This window comes from Eremothecium cymbalariae, chromosome 4 (assembly GCF_000235365.1).
Source record: "Eremothecium cymbalariae DBVPG#7215 chromosome 4, complete sequence".
NCBI lineage: Eukaryota > Fungi > Ascomycota > Saccharomycetes > Saccharomycetales > Saccharomycetaceae > Eremothecium > Eremothecium cymbalariae.
Window position 1 is genome coordinate 1,148,336 of NC_016452.1, and position 20,160 is coordinate 1,168,495.

The 20,160-nt window shown below is 39.8% G+C and overlaps 12 protein-coding genes and 2 non-coding genes across 14 annotated transcripts; 6 read left to right on the top strand and 8 right to left on the bottom strand.

Moving 5' to 3' along the window:
* Positions 1–1,290: 1,290 nt before the first annotated feature.
* On the top strand, positions 1,291–2,787 carry SEC59 (dolichol kinase; the record flags this gene model as incomplete). The annotated part of the gene is made up of 1 exon (XM_003646389.1): positions 1,291–2,787. One exon carries the CDS (start codon positions 1,291–1,293, stop codon positions 2,785–2,787), a length of 1,497 nt encoding a protein of 498 aa, XP_003646437.1.
* Positions 2,788–3,243: 456 nt separating this feature from the next.
* Ecym_4588 lies at positions 3,244–3,315 on the bottom strand. Its single transcript has one exon. It is a non-coding gene; the product is annotated as a tRNA-Glu (tRNA).
* Positions 3,316–3,827: 512 nt separating this feature from the next.
* On the top strand, positions 3,828–4,496 carry VPS24 (ESCRT-III subunit protein VPS24; the record flags this gene model as incomplete). Its single annotated transcript, XM_003646390.1, has 1 exon — positions 3,828–4,496. The coding sequence occupies one exon, from the start codon at positions 3,828–3,830 to the stop codon at positions 4,494–4,496; it is 669 nt and encodes a 222-aa protein (XP_003646438.1).
* Positions 4,497–4,516: 20 nt separating this feature from the next.
* On the bottom strand, positions 4,517–5,614 carry OPI1 (transcriptional regulator OPI1; the record flags this gene model as incomplete). The annotated part of the gene is made up of 1 exon (XM_003646391.1): positions 4,517–5,614. One exon carries the CDS (start codon positions 5,612–5,614, stop codon positions 4,517–4,519), a length of 1,098 nt encoding a protein of 365 aa, XP_003646439.1.
* Positions 5,615–6,108: 494 nt separating this feature from the next.
* Positions 6,109–7,614, bottom strand: APM2 (Apm2p; the record flags this gene model as incomplete). The annotated part of the gene is made up of 1 exon (XM_003646392.1): positions 6,109–7,614. One exon carries the CDS (start codon positions 7,612–7,614, stop codon positions 6,109–6,111), a length of 1,506 nt encoding a protein of 501 aa, XP_003646440.1.
* Positions 7,615–7,795: 181 nt separating this feature from the next.
* On the top strand, positions 7,796–8,113 carry MCO14 (4a-hydroxytetrahydrobiopterin dehydratase; the record flags this gene model as incomplete). Its single annotated transcript, XM_003646393.1, has 1 exon — positions 7,796–8,113. The coding sequence occupies one exon, from the start codon at positions 7,796–7,798 to the stop codon at positions 8,111–8,113; it is 318 nt and encodes a 105-aa protein (XP_003646441.1).
* An 85-nt stretch (positions 8,114–8,198) lies between these two features.
* On the bottom strand, positions 8,199–8,939 carry NFU1 (Nfu1p; the record flags this gene model as incomplete). The annotated part of the gene is made up of 1 exon (XM_003646394.1): positions 8,199–8,939. One exon carries the CDS (start codon positions 8,937–8,939, stop codon positions 8,199–8,201), a length of 741 nt encoding a protein of 246 aa, XP_003646442.1.
* A 185-nt stretch (positions 8,940–9,124) lies between these two features.
* Ecym_4594 (uncharacterized protein) lies at positions 9,125–10,600 on the top strand (the record flags this gene model as incomplete). Its single annotated transcript, XM_003646395.1, has 1 exon — positions 9,125–10,600. One exon carries the CDS (start codon positions 9,125–9,127, stop codon positions 10,598–10,600), a length of 1,476 nt encoding a protein of 491 aa, XP_003646443.1.
* A 279-nt stretch (positions 10,601–10,879) lies between these two features.
* Positions 10,880–13,042, bottom strand: DUR3 (Dur3p; the record flags this gene model as incomplete). Its single annotated transcript, XM_003646396.1, has 1 exon — positions 10,880–13,042. The coding sequence occupies one exon, from the start codon at positions 13,040–13,042 to the stop codon at positions 10,880–10,882; it is 2,163 nt and encodes a 720-aa protein (XP_003646444.1).
* A 1,045-nt stretch (positions 13,043–14,087) lies between these two features.
* RPS20 (40S ribosomal protein uS10) lies at positions 14,088–14,444 on the top strand (the record flags this gene model as incomplete). Its single annotated transcript, XM_003646397.1, has 1 exon — positions 14,088–14,444. The coding sequence occupies one exon, from the start codon at positions 14,088–14,090 to the stop codon at positions 14,442–14,444; it is 357 nt and encodes a 118-aa protein (XP_003646445.1).
* Positions 14,445–15,210: 766 nt separating this feature from the next.
* On the bottom strand, positions 15,211–16,509 carry YLF2 (Ylf2p; the record flags this gene model as incomplete). The annotated part of the gene is made up of 1 exon (XM_003646398.1): positions 15,211–16,509. The coding sequence occupies one exon, from the start codon at positions 16,507–16,509 to the stop codon at positions 15,211–15,213; it is 1,299 nt and encodes a 432-aa protein (XP_003646446.1).
* A 134-nt stretch (positions 16,510–16,643) lies between these two features.
* On the bottom strand, positions 16,644–17,597 carry OTU2 (deubiquitinase OTU2; the record flags this gene model as incomplete). The annotated part of the gene is made up of 1 exon (XM_003646399.1): positions 16,644–17,597. One exon carries the CDS (start codon positions 17,595–17,597, stop codon positions 16,644–16,646), a length of 954 nt encoding a protein of 317 aa, XP_003646447.1.
* Positions 17,598–17,923: 326 nt separating this feature from the next.
* Positions 17,924–17,995, bottom strand: Ecym_4599. Its single transcript has one exon. It is a non-coding gene; the product is annotated as a tRNA-Met (tRNA).
* Positions 17,996–18,244: 249 nt separating this feature from the next.
* Positions 18,245–20,005, top strand: RSC9 (Rsc9p; the record flags this gene model as incomplete). Its single annotated transcript, XM_003646400.1, has 1 exon — positions 18,245–20,005. One exon carries the CDS (start codon positions 18,245–18,247, stop codon positions 20,003–20,005), a length of 1,761 nt encoding a protein of 586 aa, XP_003646448.1.
* Positions 20,006–20,160: the final 155 nt, after the last annotated feature.

Here is a 20,160-nt window from a genome sequence, read left to right on the forward strand (position 1 = left end):
GATGAGAGACCAAGACGTTGGTTCACTGAGTATATGAAGCGGGAGGGTTTCAGACTTTTTAAACAACCTCTCTTCAATAAAATTTCAGACATATGCTTGTCTTTAATGTTTTAGTGTTCATCATTTTGTAAAGCCTCCAGACGTTCAAAATACCAAAATATCGTTATACCATGGTGCTATCTTCTGATAGCCACCAAAGTGCATAGAAGAGACCAGAAAGATAATCAGAAATGCATGAATGGAATATTTATTGGTTTGTCTTCAGCGAGAAAAACCTCGAAATCAGACTCGTCATCTATAGGAGATCATCATTTGCAATCCTTCAAGATCAACTTTTAAAACCCCGTGATATCATAAACAGTTTGAACAATCGGCAACCACAACATTTCTTGCAGCAATCCGGTTAAGATCAGTAGCGGTAGGTTTCTGAGGCCTACCATATAAGCAATGTCACTCACGATATTTATCAGTGCCCAGTGCTGTGATTCCTCATATCACTAGTGGAAATTCTGCAAATTTTGTAAATTGCCGACCGCACATCTTCACCTAAAGACCTGCCACCTAGCAAGAACATGAATCAGAGTTTTGCAAAAACTTATCAACACTATATTTTCAGCCAGTAATTCCAGCTTTGTTTTTGTTAAATCATCATAAAATGTTCCTTCTATGCAAAAATATCACAAGACTGTTTCCGACTGGCATGGTACTCCTGTACCAACCTAAATAATACCAGGTGTCTCTCCTTACGTGTAGAACCACTATACAGCATCAGGGACCTCAGAAAGACTCGATCAGTTTCTAATCACAAATAAAAAAATTCAGAAACTCTAGTTTGTAAATTAATCTAGGTCATCAGCGGTCATACCTAATCTCACGTAAAAAAACTTCAATAAGCGACACATCAGAAACTAGCACTTTATTCTACTACCCCTCTCAGTGTACCAAATCCATCCCTCGAACAACCATTGCACTGGCCCTGGGATACCTAATTAATACAAAGAGAAGTCCTCGAGAAAGTGAAAAATTTTCCGCAATCCTCGAGGCCTTCTTATATAAGTTTCTTTTCGGAAAAAATATTTCTGGGGAAATCCGGGTAAAAATTCCGGATGTAATATTAAGAGACCGTGAGGGCTCGAAAGGCGTTAGTGACAGGCAGAACATTTAGATATATATCTCTAAGTTGACGTTCCTCATAATTTGAGTGTTCAGTGCGATCGTATCCATCTTCTGAAAGGCATTTTCGTTAAGATCTAAGTAGTGAGGATCCTACTAACAACTTACCGTTGTACGATGAGTCAGGTGACAGCGGAAAGGTTTACTGGGACTTACAGACTTTTATATGAGCTATTAAAGGGAGAATATGTTGTGCAAGCTGCGATAATTGGTGTGACTATCCGGCTTGCTGCTGACAAGTTCATGAATACAAAGGACGATGTCGCGTTATTCAGTAGTTTATGGACTACTGTGATTGGATTTGGGATGGGGGCTGTGGTTGAATACAGGAGTCGGACCGCAAAGAAGCATAGTCAAGAGGATGGAGTGAAGCCCATGTGTACAGATTTCCTTCCTTCGTTCAACACTGTGTATCTATTATTCCTCCCGTTTATGATTGCATTACTATTTAACCGAGAGTTGGCATTGGCGAACTGTTCTATGGCTTTTAATGCAGCTAGTATTCCTGTATACTTCCGTTTGCCGCTACAATTAGCAGTGCCGCTGATAAACTATGAATTTTATGATAAGAGGAGGAGGAATATGGTTGCAGTGCTCATTAATACTGTCATATGTTACGCATTGGAACAAGTGTCTGAGTTGAAATCGTTGGATAAAGTAGATTGCAATTTGTTCTCGATATTGTTAACCAATGTGTTGTATATGATTGATTCTGAGTCACTGCATTTTTCAATATTAAGGATATGCTTGTACGGGTTTTTTAGTGCAATTGCAGCTAATTATGTGTTATCGTTTGCGTTGGTGAAAGTCCATCCGTATGCGAGGACGTTGGCTTTGCTGACCAGCTTTGCGTTGATCTTCCCAGCCACCGTTCTGACCCAGCTACATGTCAGCGATCGCCACAATGCCTTAGTATGGCTATGCTACTATATTTTGGAGAGTCCGACACGAATGAAGATATTGGGTTGTTGGCTGGTATCCTTACTAATTTTGGTCCCTAATATTTTTGCCTTTAAATCTCACCTTTCGTTGAATATGTCGCGAAAGATCTGGCATTTTGCTTTGTTGCCCCTTTTAATTCCTCAGATGACCTTTGACCCCGAGTTTACAGTCCTTGCTATCGCTGGAACGTTAGTGCTGTTTCTAATAGTCGAGTATTTCCGTTATTTGAACCTTGCTCCCTTTGGTGATTTTATCAATTCCCAGCTGCGCTCGTTTACGGACTTCAGAGATGATAAAGGTCCAATAATAATATCATACCTATATCTAATAATTGGAGTATCATTTCCGCTTTTAATTAACCATTCCCTAGTGGGTGTCATTAGTTTAGGTGTCGGTGATTCCTTAGCATCCATTGTTGGCAAGAATTTAGGTAGGAACCGTTGGCCAGGGACAAATAAAACGGTCGAAGGAACTGCAGCTTTCATACTAGCTACATCAATTGTCAGCTTATGGTGTAAACACTACCTTGCGGCATTTGATACAGTTACAAACAAGAATATTGTTTTGGTGTGTGTGGTTTCTGGCCTTCTAGAAGGGAACTCCAACCTAAATGATAATATTTTAATTCCATCTTTCATGTTGATCTTTATGGAGCTTTGTAAATTACGCTGAAAAACAACACCTGAATAAAAAGTTGGTAGATTGATACGCGGATTGCTAAATTGATACATTCTATAGTTCTATGTACAACCAACAAATTACTAGCATTTATATGGTTCAATATTTAGAAGATGTGGCATAAATAATAAAATAATCCTGACAATAAAATAAAAAAAGCAACAGTTTCAGAGGTAAGTATATTTGCAAATCTCGAACATGGGCAGCAACTATATATCAGCGATGCGCTAAGAGCTCATACAATGTGAATTTGATAACTGAACTTTGCCTTGTGGAAGGGGCTAAACCTAGTAGAGTTTGAATTATCGAAGCCCAAGATCCAGATTGAGTCGCAGTTATAGGACTGGAAGTGACCGTGCTTGCATCCAAAATAATAATCAATGGCCTTGGAGTATTATCAAATGTTTTTAATGTAACTAAACTGCCAAGTCAAATAGTAATTAAAAATTACTCCGATACCGGGAGTCGAACCCGGGTCTCCACGGTGAAAGCGTGGTGTGATAGCCGTTACACTATATCGGACAATCATGTGATTACAACTATTACTATGAATATAGTCACACCGAAGGGTGTGGTGCTCATGATTAAGTGCGTTAGAAGTTACAAAGTATTACCGCGGCACTTTGTGCGCAGCTGATAGACCTTAAAGGCTCTTTCAACTAGCGTTTTATTCTCCATGGAGCGAAGTATAATCTAAAGATGATTATCACGTGATTGGATATAGGATTTTTTTGTTAAAGGCTTTTGATGCGCTAATATGAGACATGGGTGTAAGAGTATTTAGTGATAGTTATAGAAGAAGGTTGTAAAAGGAGTTAGATATCGTGCTGGTATACTGTGTGTATTTGAGTTGGACTGTAGGTCATTTTTTAGGGGATAAAAACGCAGAATTTGTTTGTAGGACAATATTTATGAATTAGCGTTCCATCAACTTTGAGGAACACCAAGGGATTGGGTATAGCATTTTGCAAAGTATACTGATAAGCTACACAGTGATTATAAAATCGGTGTGAGAGAGGTTATAAGGGATTGTAATGAATTTTATTAAAACGACGCTATGGGGTGTTGATCCCAAGGAACAGCACAGGAAGTTGAAAGGTATATTGAGAAAAAACCAGCGAGAGTTGGATAAATCTTTACGAGAATTAAGTGTTTTAAAGGGGAAGACACAGGCGTTAATCAAAAAGTCAGCCAAGGCGAACGATGTAAAGACGGTTCGTATATATGCGAAGGAACTCTATCAGATAAACAAACAGTATGACCGGGTGTACACGTCGAAGACGCAATTGCAGTCTATAGGGATGAAGATAGAAGAATCATTCCAGATGAATAAAATGCAGCAGAAGATGGCCCAGAGTACAGGTTTGATGATGGAGGTGAATTCTCTAGTGCATATACCCCAGTTGCGGAATACAATGATGGAGTTAGAAAAGGAGTTGGTCAAGTCAGGGATTATCAGTGAAATGATGGATAATTCTCTAGATGTTTTGGATGCGGACATCGAAGATGAGGAAGTTGAAGAACAAGTGGAGCAAATAGTTGCAAAGTATACAAATGACAAATTCAACATGGTGAATAACATTCCTCAAACTCAACTGAACCACCAAGAGAACCAAGAAGTTGCTGCCGAGGAACAAATCGAAGATGAGGCAGACAATATGTTGAAGGAAATGAGAGAACGGTTGAATGCCTTACAGGGTTAAATACGTTTTTAGTACATGTATTATATAGATTCGTGATTTAATTCCTGATGTTGCCCCTCTGCCTGCTCTTTTTCTAACTGTCTCTTAACTTTTAATTTCAGCTGCGTTTCTATATATTGCGCTTTAATGAGCTCTTTGAGCTCCCTTTTGTGCTTAACCCATTCTTCCGCCTTCCCAATCGTTCCATCAAACACCTGTATAACATTACTAACCATGTCCAATGATTCCTCCGCTAAAATTAATATCTTGCCATTTGCAGAAAGCCGGGGATTTGAAGACCGTTGTTTGGACGTAGAATTGACATTAAGGGACCAATTCGTGGGCAAATTCAACAACGTCTCCCGCACCTGGCTTCTTGCGGGCTCTGGTAAAGAATTCCCCGCAAAGTGGGATATCAACGAATAGACCTTTTTTACAGTACCAACAACCTCCATCTTAATTTCTTTGGATCTCTCATCCGCCAGATTTTCAGAAGCATCATAGAACTGCTCATTATCATCTGAGTCTGAATCTTTGTGAGGCAAATGCTGCTCTGCCGTCTCCTTCTCTTTCTGCACCAGATCCTGCAAAGATGAAACTGTATGTGAAAGCTGCTTATTAGCCAACTTGAGAAGATGCAAACATGTAATTAATTGCTTTTTGGATTCTATAGACATGTTTAATCGGTACTCCTTAAAATTCTCCCTGATCTTCTGTCTTTTCGACACTCGGAGTGGAGTCCCCAGGTGATCATCCAGTGGCGTACCCGTACTATACACATCATCCATGCAATCGTTCTCTGAGCTATCTGCCTGACTCCAAAATTCACTGGTCCTTCTGACCATCGTCGATGCTTTACGCTCCACCAGTTCCACACGCCTCTTAAAGTTAGGATGTTGTAATTTAGTTTGTTCATATAGGCTCACCGCATTATTTATGATCGAATTCTGCCTCATCTTATGAAGCAATGTTTCTCCATCGTCATAATGCTGTTTATCTTCCTGCTTTTCCTCTCCATGTGAATTATCCTTAATCTCATCTGTTTTTGCATTACTATTACACAACTGACTGAGCGCCTCCACTGCTATAAATTCTGGTTCCTTAGCATGCTCAATATCTGTTCTATTCACACTGGCCATTCCTTCTCTGAAGTTCCCTTCTATCTCTCTCTCTTTCCCTGTGTTTTCACTATTCCTTACTCCCAAACCGGATTAAAGTTTCCAAGCCTGTCTCGTGCTGTCTGTAAAACTTCAAGCTTATTTTTTCGGTAATAAGCTGATGATAACCTGGTCCTGGAAGCAGCTGCTGTACTTATGTTTAGCTACTTATAATGTTTTAATGCTGTTAGTAGCTAGTTTTTGAAGTGTTCTGCATGGTCCATCTTACTTCTCTTAGTTCTGTATCTTTCGGGAGCTGGGTTTTTGTAGGGAATGACTAGGTACTCTTTGGTCAAATGATAATGACATGATACGGCAGAATAGATACGGAAAGTTACATGACTTAGCTACATTTAACAAGAATGGAAAGGGCGGGGCAACTTATTGATGATGCAGTATATATCAGAAACGTGGCAGATATTTAGATCTGGTAGTTTTTAGAAAAATGTTTTATCGAATGAATGAATGACTGTAGTTCAAAGTTGATAGGCATATATATCATGATTGATGGTTTTATACCTTACCCAAGGAAAGGACTGGAATTGGAGTTGTTTTTCTTCAATCTTTAGGAATTCAACTTTCAATCCACTTATAGTGTAGTAAGGAATTTCAAATTCTACCTTCAAGAGAGCTGCTTCTGAAGTGGGGGAGTTTAATTCGTGAGTCTGTTGGTAGAGTTTTTCTAAATGAGGACCTCGTCGTATTGGCTTTGGGTCCATTGAATTTGATAGTTGTTGTTTTATCCTAGCTTCGTGTTCTCTATTGTGGAGATGGAATTCAGACTGCATTTTCAATGTTTTATCGCCATGACCGCCTTTTACTTTCCCTACTTCCCAAAGTAGGTAGTCATCGGTTATGTTGAACATAACCTTCCCCTGCTCGCATTTAAAGCGTGGCTGGTATGAAAGATCGACATCCCAGTCTCGAAATACTTTGCTTAATGGTACCTTTATATTGAGCAGACTGGTCGAATCTTGCAGCTTGAAGTAGGTGGATATGGTCACAGCTAGAATCAGCCTATCCAGCCCATCTTTTGTTTTGCGCGGCTTCAGTTTCACCTTGCAATCCTCCAATTTGATCATTGGCGGGTCTGACATATTTCTTGTTAACTTGTAGTTGCACAATTGAAACTCCCCGTCTGGAGGAGTGAATGATATAAGTTTGTCTGTTGTTAGTTGGTCCAGGTTAACACATTGATGAAAATTTGCCCTTCTCATAAAGTACTCGTTCTCAGAATTCAGTTTGTTTAGCCCTATCGTTAGCATGGGCATACCTGATAAATATGAACGGCATTGAATATATCCATACACTGTGTTACTTTTAATGTTCATGCATTGAAAGTCCACAAGGTATTCGAGATGTTCAATAACATCCAGATAAAATTCATTTTTGTTATAATGAATACCTTTAGGACGCCATGATATAGCTGAGGTGGTTGTTCTTGCAATATAACTATTCATATAGTTTTCATCTGTTGCCTCTGTGTCTTCTTCTTTCTTCTTTGAGTCCTTCTTTTTATTCTTTTTAGTGTTTGTTACTGTTGCCTCTCGTGTAGCTGGTTCTGGTGAATCTTTGACAACTTGAACCTTAATGTAGTCTCTGATTATATTATAATCAGTCAGTTGAGGTGTACCCATAAAAATAGACTCGTCGATCAATTCATGAATTAAATGGAAGTTCCCTGTAATCAAAACCTTATTCAAGTTCTCGCCCAAGTACTTCTGAAATAACATATGAAGTTGATTCAGATATGAAAAAACTACCATGGGATAGACGTTTGTGAGTTGGTAGCTCAACGAAAGAAAATACAACCCATCTCTTTGAATGAATATGTAGTCATAATCCATATTTTGCAGTATCGGCGACTTCTTGGGATGCCTGATAAACCATTCTAACGGCTCAAGTAGCGATGGTACTGGCTTCAACAATCTAACAGTCAGTAATTGAAGTTCTTCATCAAGAATGAATAGACAGGAAATCATCCCTCTTGGATCTTGTTGCTACCCTACGGCTTCTGTTTGATGTGTATTGGTACACCGCGTAATCCTTTGTATGCTAGATGGTGACAAACGGAGAGCTACTTGGCATTAAATAGGTCGATCCACACCCCCTCCTACAACCCAATGCAATAATCTAAACGTAAAACGGCTAGCCAAATAACAAATGTATAACAAAATATCCAAGCAGGCCGCTATACTTCTGCAATCACCTGAATTAAAGGCTGGCTTGGCAGCTCTTCCCCATTGGAAGTACGCAAATGGGGCTTTGTTTAGAGACTTCCAGCTCCGCGACTTTGAATCAACATGGTCGGTTCTAAACCAAATTGCACTGAGATCACATTTATGGGGCCATCACCCGACTATAACTACTACTTATAACAAAGTCTCACTTATTCTCACGAACCATGACTTGGGAGGGGTGACTGATATTGACATGAAGATGGCTAGACGTATAGAAAAGTATATTTCAGAAGAACTTTAAACATAATAAATTAATGGGGTAGGCTTAAATAATATTTAGGTTTAAGTTATTTATTTACAGAAAGGGTTCGTTCAGAAATAGGACCCTATGCCTCTAACTGATGCTTCTTTTGCATCTTCTGCTCTAATTTCTCAAACTCCTTTAGTGCAACTTGCTCCTCGATATCTAGTATCTGCTCAACACCTTCAACCTCATCGATGTAGTGTTTCAACATAGATTCAATACCGCTTTTCAACGTGACCTCGCTAGAAGAGCACGACTTGCATGCACCTTGTAACTTCAAATAAACGATACCTGTCTCCGGGTCCCATCCACGGTAGTCTATGTCCCCTCCATCATCCATAATAGCCGGTCTGATCCTTGTCTGGATCAACTCCTCAATCATTTCACTTATCTCCTGTTCATCCTCATCATACTCAAATTTTGGAACATTAACATCATATCCAATCTCTGATTCCTTTACAGAATAGAACTCAGGATGAAACATCTCCTTCCCACTTGCTAGGTACCCCGTCAATATATCAATGACTGAAGGTGTCACTTGATTCCAATGCATCATCTCATCCTTTCTAACAGTTAAAAAATCATCTCCTATCATTAGAGTCTCAATTCCTGGACACTGAGAAAATATACGAGATGCTAAAGGTGCATGTTTAATCAGTTTCTCATCTGTATTCTTGATTTCGATGCTCCGGGCTCCCCTCTCTTGAAGTAATTCACCATCCATAGAAATAAACTTTAGCGCATTCTCATTTGGTGTAGTAGCAGTCTTGATGTGGATTAGCCTGAGGGATAGGCTTCTGAAAGGCCTCTTTATTCCTAACATAATGCTGTCGTATTATCTTTATGCAGGTTGTGGCTGAGTCCAATGCGTGTGATTTATGCAATTCTTAGGTTCGGCAAAGTTATAAAAATGTTGAAGACATTAAAATTGAATTTGAACACTCACTACTACGTGGTTAGACTTAACAAGTAAACAGGTATAACGAAGTTAGTAAGGCTACAATCACAATGTTGCCCCAATTAACATTTGTTCTTTGGTTTTTTATATGTTCGTTTACGAGGGCTAATAAGGAGAGGATTAGCTCCAGTCGTAAGAATATCTGCAGCGGGATGTACGACAAAACGGATTGGGGAGGGAAGGTCGATCCTTTCATTTCATTCAATCTCACAAGCCTTAGTGGGGATAACAATGGGGTTAGTGTTGTTATTTTTGAGTATCAGGATCTAGATCATGTGGGGATAAAAATAGATGGTGATACGAAGTACATTTGTAATGATGATGCGATTAATCAAGGGCTATGCAATACAACGTCTAAAGGGAATTTCTTGTTGACCAATTCAGTCTTTAATTCAGAAACTGGACAAAATGAGACAGCTAAGTATCCGATTTTGACCTATATGGTGACTGATGTTGGCGAAGTCGAACAAAAGTATAATGTTAAGAAAACTGGGTACTATTGTGTGTTGACTGAAGCTATAAATGGTGATTATAATGGTATAGTGAATTACAGAAATGCTTTCGGTGAGTTACCGGCGTCAGAGATAAACAAGATGCCATTATATGGGTTGCTTGCTGTTGCCTATGCGGTTGGTATGGCGCTGTATTCTTTTGCAGTCTGGAAGCACAAACATGAGTTGTTGCTACTACAAAAGTATTTGCTGGCGTTTTTCGTATTTTTGACCATAGATACAATATTTATTTGGTCGTTTTATGATCTCAGGAATAGGAAGGGTTCAACTTTGGGAACGAATGTGTTCATGTTGTTTGTATCTGTTTTGAGTGCTGGTAAAGTTTCATGTTCTTGCTTCTTTTTACTTGTGATTACGTTAGGCTATGGTATCGTGTATCCAAAGTTGAACCGTAAGCTAATGAGACGTATTCAAGCTTTCACCCTTTTCAACTTTTTTGTATCCGCTGGATTTTTGATTCAAGACTATATGACGAGTTCTGATGCTGTCACGATGCTTCCTCTTATTACGTTGATACCATCGGCTTTTTCTTTGGTGGCCTTTTATTGTATGATCATTAAATCTTTGGGTAACACTACACAATACTTAAAGGAGCAACGGCAAATGGTGAAACTAAACGTCTATCGAGAACTTCTCGCTGTTATTTTACTTTCTATGTTTGGTGTAGCCGGGGGGATGAGCGTCACTACACTTATGGTGGTTGGCATGAGCACTGTAGAGCTGGTGAAAAAATATTGGAGGATCAGGTTTATTATGGACTTTTGGCCTTCTTTGATATACTACTGTGTCTTTGTAACGTTGGCCTTTATGTTGAGGCCAACAGACACTTCGTACATGTTGGCTTGCTCTCAGCAATTACCAACAGACCCTGAAAACGTTACAGATTTTGATCTAGATGATTTGCAATCTTTAGGAGATGACGGTTTCAGTTCTACTGCGCATGATGACGATCTAAACTTCTCGGATGATGAACATATTCCAAGAAATCATAATGAGCGCAACACCTCTAAGTGAAGGTTTCGTAGTTCCATTCTCATTCTATATATGGAAAGGTATGTTGGTATATACACCACTTCTGTACAAAATAGTCAAATCATTCTTGGAATTGAAAGCATCCCGGTGGGGTGTCTAATTTGACTGAGGTTATTAAAAAACGACTATGCCTGCCTGCACTCGCTAGCTGAGCATAGCACAAAATGGGCGATAACTGACTAACAGTGAGAGGTAGAGAGAGATACCTAACGGCCAGAATAACTAAACCGTTAAAGCTAATCTCGCAGCAAATTATTAAATTTAAGTTAAACTATTATATGATCTCTTTAGTTGAATTCTAGTACTAGCCTGTGATAGGACAACGTGGAGTTGTTCCGGATGTTCGTCTTGCCATTCTCGTAACTTATAAGTTTGCCCACTCAGATCCCAATAGATGCCACGAATTGTAAGGAATATTGCTTTACGACCTTCCAATAATGGATAAATACAAACGCTAATAGCAGTGAAGAATATCCATATGATCAACACGTATACCCAACCAGCGAAGAATTTCTTCGAAAAGATATAACTTGAGCCATACATCGGCATTGGCCATAGAATCAAGAAAATAAAGACAAACACCAGAGATAAGTATGAAGCGATTCTAGCGGACCTTGCCAGAAGTTTCTCTTCGTCCGTTTGATATTTCTCTAATAACTCATCGGGTACAATTTCCTTAGCTGCTGAGATAACTGATTTTACTGACCTTACGTCATCAACACATTTCTCGCAATTTGAGCTATTACCTTCAAGTACATCATCTATTCCCGCAACAGAATCCATCATATTTTCCACCTCCATTTTCTCTTCCTCCTCATCCACGCGAGTTATGTCAGTCTTCATCCGTTCCCAATCAAAATTCTGAGGCTTAAATAAATAGGTGAGAATAGGAATGAAAATAACAGGTGAAAGAAGGGCCACGATGTTTCCTGCCAACATTGGATAGTCTTTGTAAGTTGTTTCTACAGTGATTTCATTGTACAAAGACTTGGCACATACTAGCCACGAAATAATGGCCAAGATGGTTCCCAGAATTGGTGAGATAATGACAGCCATTAGGTTTTGGTCTTTCCAGAACAGCGTTAAAGCAGACGGTACCACAGCGGCTGAAATAATGATACCCATCAACTCATAAAGATATCCTAAAGAAATTCCTGCATAATATAACCCAACAGAAAGAGCGCTCATCAGAAAACCAAATACAACGCATGCGGCATGTGCAGCAAATATTAGTTTCCTACCTGACGCCTTTGGGTTAACATATCCTCTGTAGATATCATAGGTAAAGATGGTCGACACAGCTATCAATTCTGCGGACATTGCTGAAGTTACTGCCATAAATACCATTGTAAGGGTCGCCATAGCACCTCCTTTACCAAGCAACGTAACAGCCACTGAGGGAAGCACTAAACCAGCGCTAACCTGGTCAGGGGAAAGCCTATCAGGATAGGTTGGAAATGATGGATGACTCTCTAGAGCCAAACAAGCCAAACCCATTGCCGTAGCAACCAAACAAGGAATTGCAAACCATGAGATACCTCCTAAAATATATCCAGGCAATGCAGCCGCTGGTGAGGATGAAAATGCCTTAGTGAAATAACCATTGTCAAGAAAAATAGTTCCAAAGTTGCCTACCAAGCTGATAATAAAGAATATAATACCGGATTCTGATTTCATCGTCAAGTATTGACCACCAGCGTTGCCTTCCACTGGATGACGTTCTGCAGCTGCCTGCAAAAGATCGTACACTATAGCAGGAGAGCCTAAAAGATCACTAGTTCCATACACAGTAAACGCAAACGTTAAAACGATAACAATTATGATAATGGTATGCACATAATCAGTCAGAAAAGTTGCCTTTATACCCCCAAACAACGTATACACAATAACTCCTAACGGCAGTAAGAAGCATGAAGCAACGGTATTCATTCCAGTTAAGTCTGATAAAACAGCCGACCCACCTGTCAAAAGCATAGAAGTAACCAACACATTGGTCACCAACGCATATCCCATATGCACCACATGTGCAACAGTTCCATATCTTGACCTGATAATTTCCAAAAATGTGTGAGCATTCGGCGCCTTCTGCTTACACTTGATAGCTAGAGTTGAAAACACAATAATTTGAACACATGCACCACCCGCATAATAAAATGGCCCACTTACTCCAACCTTATATGCCATTGCAGTAGATTGCAGCAACGTCGCGGCCCACGTCCAACTACTCACTACAGCAGATGCTATCAACCCTGTCTTCACCGTCCTGCCTGCCGTCGCAAACTCCTCCGCTGTAATAATTTCTTTCTGATAACGTTTTAAAATGTATGTCGTCAGCACCATACCAGCAGCAAATGCTGACCCTACTCCTACTACGACTCCATACCCAGCACTCTGGGGTAACGGTGGCTCAATACCTGATGTCATCCCGCTCAAAAGTTCCTTCAAATTTTAAACTTTACTGCACACATTGTTAGAAGCATTCCCCCACCTTATATACTGTCATTATAGCGATACAAACGCACATCAGTTTTACACATATGATTCACTAAACGTGATTGTGGAGGCATTACAACGCTGACTATCTATCCGGTATCTTGTTATCAATTCTTATCGTTCGTTATCTAATTGTTCTTTCTAACGACAAAGTGAATAAATCTCACACATTTTAACCAGTGAAACCTCTAGTCATTAATTAGATTTGTATTTTAAATACAAATGGTGACTGCACCATTGACCCTGGAATATAATTTCTGACCTTAAAAGATCTCAAAACTGAGTTTGGGCGATTACATGATCCTTGTGAAACATTTTGCATCAAAGTTGCGCTAAATTATGTAATCTGATCAAGATGCCAGCGCAAATTCTCTATAATTTGTGGTTGCAGAAGAAGCAAGTCAGCCAAGGAGAACGATATATATATTGAATAGTATAAGCATGGTTTGTTTATGAGGAAGGCATCGGCATATGTTTAATGTGGTATTATCTTATCTGACCTTGATATTGAACTAAATAACATTTTGTCTCTTAACTCTGTGTACTTTCGATTGATGCTAGTAAAGAGAACATCGAGTTGATGTAAGCCCAAACATGCCGGATTGGTATGCTTGAAGAGGTATACATAAATATACATATATATTATAGTCTTGATTATGCGGCTGGCATTCCTTAAACTTATATGCTACGTAAATAAATGATGCACTGACGCAGATAGATCTTGCAGAAGGAGTACGTACGCAGTCACATGAGCAAATTTTCTTAGACTGTACACCCATACATGTTACTTTAAGCGTGATGAACACCCAGACACACAATATAATTTTGAAGGACTCACAAGATTGTAGACCGGGTAACCATTTCCAAGATTTTTCACCAAGCTCGAGAGACATAAAACTGATCAGTAGTAGAATAAGTATTATATTCGTCTTTTCACGAATACGAGATCCAAGAACATTAAAAGGTATAATAAGCAATGTCTGAAATTCAAAAGGAAAAGGGTGATCACCAAAACCAGCCACAGCTGCACAAGATCAGAATGACCTTGACCTCCACAAAGGTCAAGGAGTTGGAAGATGTCTCTGCTAACATTGTCAAGAATGCTCAAAGCCATCAATTGGTTATGAAAGGTCCTGTCAGATTGCCAACCAAGGTTTTGAAGATCAGCACCAGAAAAACTCCTAATGGTGAAGGTTCTAAGACTTGGGACACTTACGAAATGAGAATCCACAAGAGATACATTGACTTGAAAGCTCCTGCTCAGATCGCTAAGAGAATCACCCAATTGGCTATTCAACCAGGTGTGGACATTGAAGTCATCATCGCTGCCTAAATGTGTCAATCGTTAAGTGTCATATGTTTTTTTAGCTTCTTCCTTTTCATGGCCTTTTACCTTTGTGGCGTATAGTCATGCAGTTTGAACAGCCCACTCTAGGTAAGGTAGTTTTTATACCTCTGCCTTACTATCAGTGGTTAAACAATAATAAAATATATTATATGAGATTACAGAGTTTAGTCTCGTGTGGCTGTCTCCTTATCTTGAAGCGCAATGCCAAGTGTTATGCTGTCATCTGCCTTCATCCTGTTGTTTAAACTGCATATTTTGTAATTCCTATATGTGATGTACAGTATATATTTAAGCAAAATAAAAGGTTCTTACAAAAGCCCACTATCCACGAGCCCTAATTCGTTATGTTGGGATCGCAGGCTGTATCAATATGCCTGGGTTCGGCCTACCGAAAACCTTGCGTGACAATTTTTCACGGTATATATATAATGTATATATATTTGTGTGTGGTATATGGACATCACCGGATCCAAAGTTTTGCACACCAATAGAAAACACAGAACACGGGATTATGAAGTGTATGCTTTAGGTGAAGCAGTCCTTTTTATGCATTGATTGTATTACTGTTTTTTATGATGAAATATGTCCATGTGACATGCTTTTACAAACCCAGCTCAGTCGATCAAGAATTTGTTTGTTCTTTGATATGCGATTAGTCAATTGTCAAATGCTCTGATATAATTTACAGAATTACACGATGCATCTTTTTATTCCTTACCTATTTACATAAATTTCTTGTATTTCTATTCTCTTATTTCTTTGGACCAGCAGCTTTGAAGTGAGCTATATCGCCATCCTCCATAATATACTTACTACCAACACGCTTGATCTTCCCCTGGCTCTTCAGCTGCGACTCTAGTAGTGGTGGCTGAAGACCCATTATATCAGCATACTTGATAACGTTACCGCTAATGAACGTTTTCTCTAGATCGGTGTGGATAACACCAGCGGCCTGCGGAGCTAGAGCTCCTTCTCTAATAGTCCATTGGCGTGCCTCTTGTGGACCACAAGTATAAAAACTAATCAGATTTAAGAGTTTACGCATCTCAATAATGATCTGCGGCAACGCAGATCTATAGTTTTCTACTTTTATTTCTGCTTTATCGGCAATACTGTTGCAATACAGCGCCAACTTTTCGTAGTCACCGTCTGCAATGAATTCATTGTACTTTGTTTCAAATTCAGCGCTAAATAACACGACTTTATCCCCCGGTGATGATTCTTGGATCCACTTCTCCACATCCTTTAAGTACTTATTCTCTTGCATTAGATAATCTCTAGGAGTACAGTTCAATAAAACCAGCGAAGGCTTTGCAGTAATGAAATTATGCGAATTTAGAATTTCTACCTGTTCGGCACTCCACTCAGTCTTGAAATGTGCGATTTTCCGACCATCATACATAAATTCCTCCAAGTCTTCCAAGAATTTCAGCTCTGCAACCATTCTACTGTATTCAAGTGCATTTTTAGCTGTTCGGCTTAGCTTTCTTCCCAGTCTCTCCTTGGCAGCTTCAAGCCATTCCAAATCCTTAAGGACTAATTCATCCTGAACTAGAGACATGTCCCTGACTGGATCAACAGATCCTTCAATATGTGTGATGGTCTCATTTTGGAACCCACGAATTAGAGAAAATATGCCATCCACATGCCTAATATCGTTTAAAAACCTATTTCCCAGCCCTTCTCCTTGCGAAGCATTCCGTGTCAACCCGGCGATATCATAAACAGTTAGCGTGGCAGGAATTTTCTTCTGTGACTGATATAACTGAAATAGATGATCCAGTTCAGGAGATGGTACAATGACCTTGGCTTCTTCCGGCTCAATTGTTGCGAATGGATAGTTTGCTGGATTGCCTAGCTCCGATCCAGTAATAGCTTGAAAAAAAGTCGACTTACCAACATTTGCCAAACCCACAATGCCACTAGTTAGATTGTTGGAGGGACGGCCAAGCAGATTCTTGCTAGAATACCTTCTGACAACCCATCTTATGAAATGTTTAGCCATACTGTGTGCTCTTTCGTGCCTAAAACTAAAATATCTACTCACCATCATCACAACATTGTGCAGAAAGTTTAGATTTTTCAGCTTTTTGATCCATGCGATGAGCACAATAAACCTATTTATAGATAACTTGTTACATTATTAACACGATAATATAATATAGCCTGGAACCACTTGAAGTATTAAACATCATGCAGAGAGTTATAATGCTCGCCTAACGCATATTTATGTTTGTAGTAGATTATTTTCAACTCGGCGTTCGCCATCTCATGTTCATTGATTTTAAGTGTAGATCCCCCACTAATCATCACGCTAATACAGCATCGAAACACATGGCTCAACGCTAGAAGCTCAATTTCACCACCCCAAGTTGCTGTGGTTTCCATCTTTTCAGTATACACTTCGATATCTGTCGTGGTATCGTTGTCTTCAAACAAATACGGTATAAAGTCATCACGATGTTCACGAACGTAACAACAAGAAAGAGAACGCAGATCGGATATTCCCAAAGAATCAATGCATTTCGGGCCTTCGTAACTTTCCGGGTAGTAGTATGATACACCACCATCTATATTGTTGTGTCTTATTCTTAGTTGGTCAAGAATAGCAGCAAACAGACAATTCCCATCCGGCTGGATTTCTACTTGCGTTAAACCATTCAGCTCGCAAACCTTCTCAAGAACTTCTTCCTCCATCCCCTTCAAATCTGGCTGCATGGCTGCTTCCGCCAATGCTTCTTCCCGAATCCTGTCCGCATCCCTCTGTGCCTTGGCCAATCGCTGTTTCCGTCTATTCATACGTTTACCAGGCCTCGATTCTACTTCTGTTTCCAATGGCTTAGGTACCGATTCTTCATCATTGCCATTTTTCTCAAGAGACATTTGCTCTAACAACTTCTCAGGTGTTACCTCTTCTTCCTGCTCGTCTCCATCTCCAGCTATTTCGATACCCTGTGCTATTCTGAACTGCCTCAATTCTTCGACATGTCTTTTCTCTAGTTCACTCGTTAGTTCTTCGCATCTTGCATTGACCTGCTTGCGAGTCCTCTTAGTACTCTGCTTTTTCAGCCCAGTAATCTGGTTCTGCAAATCCTTCTTCTCCTTCCTATGACGTGCTGATAATATCTCCTCTTCCATTTCCTCTAATACTGATTCAACTGTGATCTAACAATCCATCAATTCACCATACTATACAATGATAATAATATATATAATATAGCTTCATTACCGTACTGCCATTGTATGCAGTGCGAAATTTTCCGAAATTCAGAATTCAAGAATGGCCAAGCTACAATGTGTTCCTACATAGAACAAAACCATCAACATAAAAGGTAGAAGAAATGGCCAATTGAAAGGCCTGATGCATGGTATTACACTTTGGTGCACTTCACTCTACCCGGGTACTGTGCGATATAGCAGAGCACAACATACATAGAATACATACATAGAATACAGAAAAAAAGTAGCGTCGCCTGGTTTCGATCCAGGGACATCAGGGTTATGAGCCCTGCGCGCTTCCGCTGCGCCACGACGCTCCTAATTGTTGTAATCGATCTCAATCTAAAACGTGATGCACTATTCTGATCACGTGCCACAGATGTTGATGTGTGGGTGGTGGATGTTCGCTGGCAGGTCTGGAGAAAAACTGTGAATTACCGGATTAATCTTTTGATATAGATAATAGGAGCCTGCAGTTAGAACAACAAAAGTATTACAAGACAGCTATTTTGCACCAGGTGGAGGTGAAGCAAGTGTTTGAACCAAGTAGATAGAGCCAAACAAATATGTTTAAACAAGGCACGCCGGCAATTGCTGCGTCTGAGTCGCCTTCGCTGCAGAATGAACAGCAGGTAGAACAACCAACTATGTTCCAAACGATTGTTCCGACGCCTATAAGTGTACCTAGAGATCTTTCTAGTGGAGTTGGATCTAAGTCAGGTCCGGTGTTACAACATGCACTTGCAGGTTTGACGGTATACCAGAATTTGCCAAGCGGATCTATGATTGGGGTGGATGATATTACTAGGATGAAGATGGCACTGATGAGTGGTGTTAACGAGGAAGTGACGTGGAGTTTGAAGAAGTATCTGGTTTACAGTAATAAGGCACCGTATATGGTGTCATTGAAGATGAATAAGGATCTTGTGGACATATTTAATACATTTGTGGTTGCGATGGCACCTATATTGGGTCGGTTTGAGTGGCCTTTGGTGGAGGCGGATTTTTATCAGTTTGAAAAGGGCCTCAATGCGATTTTAATCTTGAGGAATTTGGCACAGGACTCAGATTCAACGCAGGTGCTCGCTACGAACGATACCCTGAAGTCGTTTTTGCTTTGCGTACTTCACTGGTGTAACAAGTTTCATCAGTCGAAGCATGTGATGTACCAAGAGAATGCGTCGTTGTTTATGGAGCTGATCAACTACGTGCTTGACTTACTCGAAGCAATCTCTTCATATATTGCTCCTGCCAAGAAGGATGATCCCTTTTTTCAAAATCTGGTGTCTATCCTTCGGATTACCAATGATAGATACCAGGTCATTTCAATTTTGAGATCGTTATCCAGGTTGCTGGTTCGCTCGAAAGCTGACCAGGAAAGTGCGGCAGACAATTTGGATGATGAAATTTTGAACGAGATTGTATCATATTTGTTGGTGGATTGCGACAACGAACTTGTTATGGCGTCGTTAGATTTCTTGTACCAATATATTTTGCCAGGTAACGAGAGAATTACAACTCTGCTTTCCAATCCAGAAAGGAATTCTGTGTTAACTACAATTTTACCTAGCCTTTTGACATACAATGTTGAACTTCCAGACTATGATTATTTGTCGAAGGTAGAGATAAAGTTGGTTAGAAGGGTAAAACCAAAACCTCCCACGCATGTTCCTACTTTACAGCCTGATCTTTTTCAAAAGCTGCTCGAGTTGAACGAGCCAATGAGGTCTACTGCTTGGTTGAGGTGTTGCTTTGAGTCTGCGGCGGAATCCGAGGTAACCCAGATATCTCTGTGGAAAAGCTACGAACATATTTTCAGTGAACCGGTAAAACAGTCAGGTAGAAGGTTGCTTCCAGCTGTAGAATTTATTAAGAATGTATCAAATGCCTTCATGGGGGCTGCTGCCATGGTTGTTACCGATTCGGTAACAGCGCAGAAAAGATTTGTGATAAAAGGCATTCAGCCCAAATTGAAAGCAATTAGTATAGCAGATGGAGAGGCCGCTGCATTGGCTGCTACAAATTCCTCCTCGTCAGGTTCGAGCAATGGTTCTGGTACAGGAGATAACAGAAACTCTGACTTTGAAGAGCCTTTGAAAAATTCTGAAGCTAAACAAATCGTGTTACCTAGGCTGAAATTTCCTTCCAAATTATCCGATGTCTCAAAAGCTAGTGCCACATTTTTGTGCTTATTATCTAACGATACACATGGTCTTGGTTTAAAATTCTGTAATGCCGTAAAGCCAATTATCATGCACACTTTAGCTGATGTTCCGCCATTGAACGCGGTGTTAAATGAATTCATGGATAATATCCCTACACTATAGTCTAGTATAATTATATTGGTAAGTGATTGTAGTAGGAAAATTATACATGTATAGAGTATTTGTAGTAATGTCTTATATTAATGAAAGATCATGATACTACGTGGCTCAGAGGCCTGGTAGGTGGCAATATGACTGTTGCTGTGAGGATCGTTAAG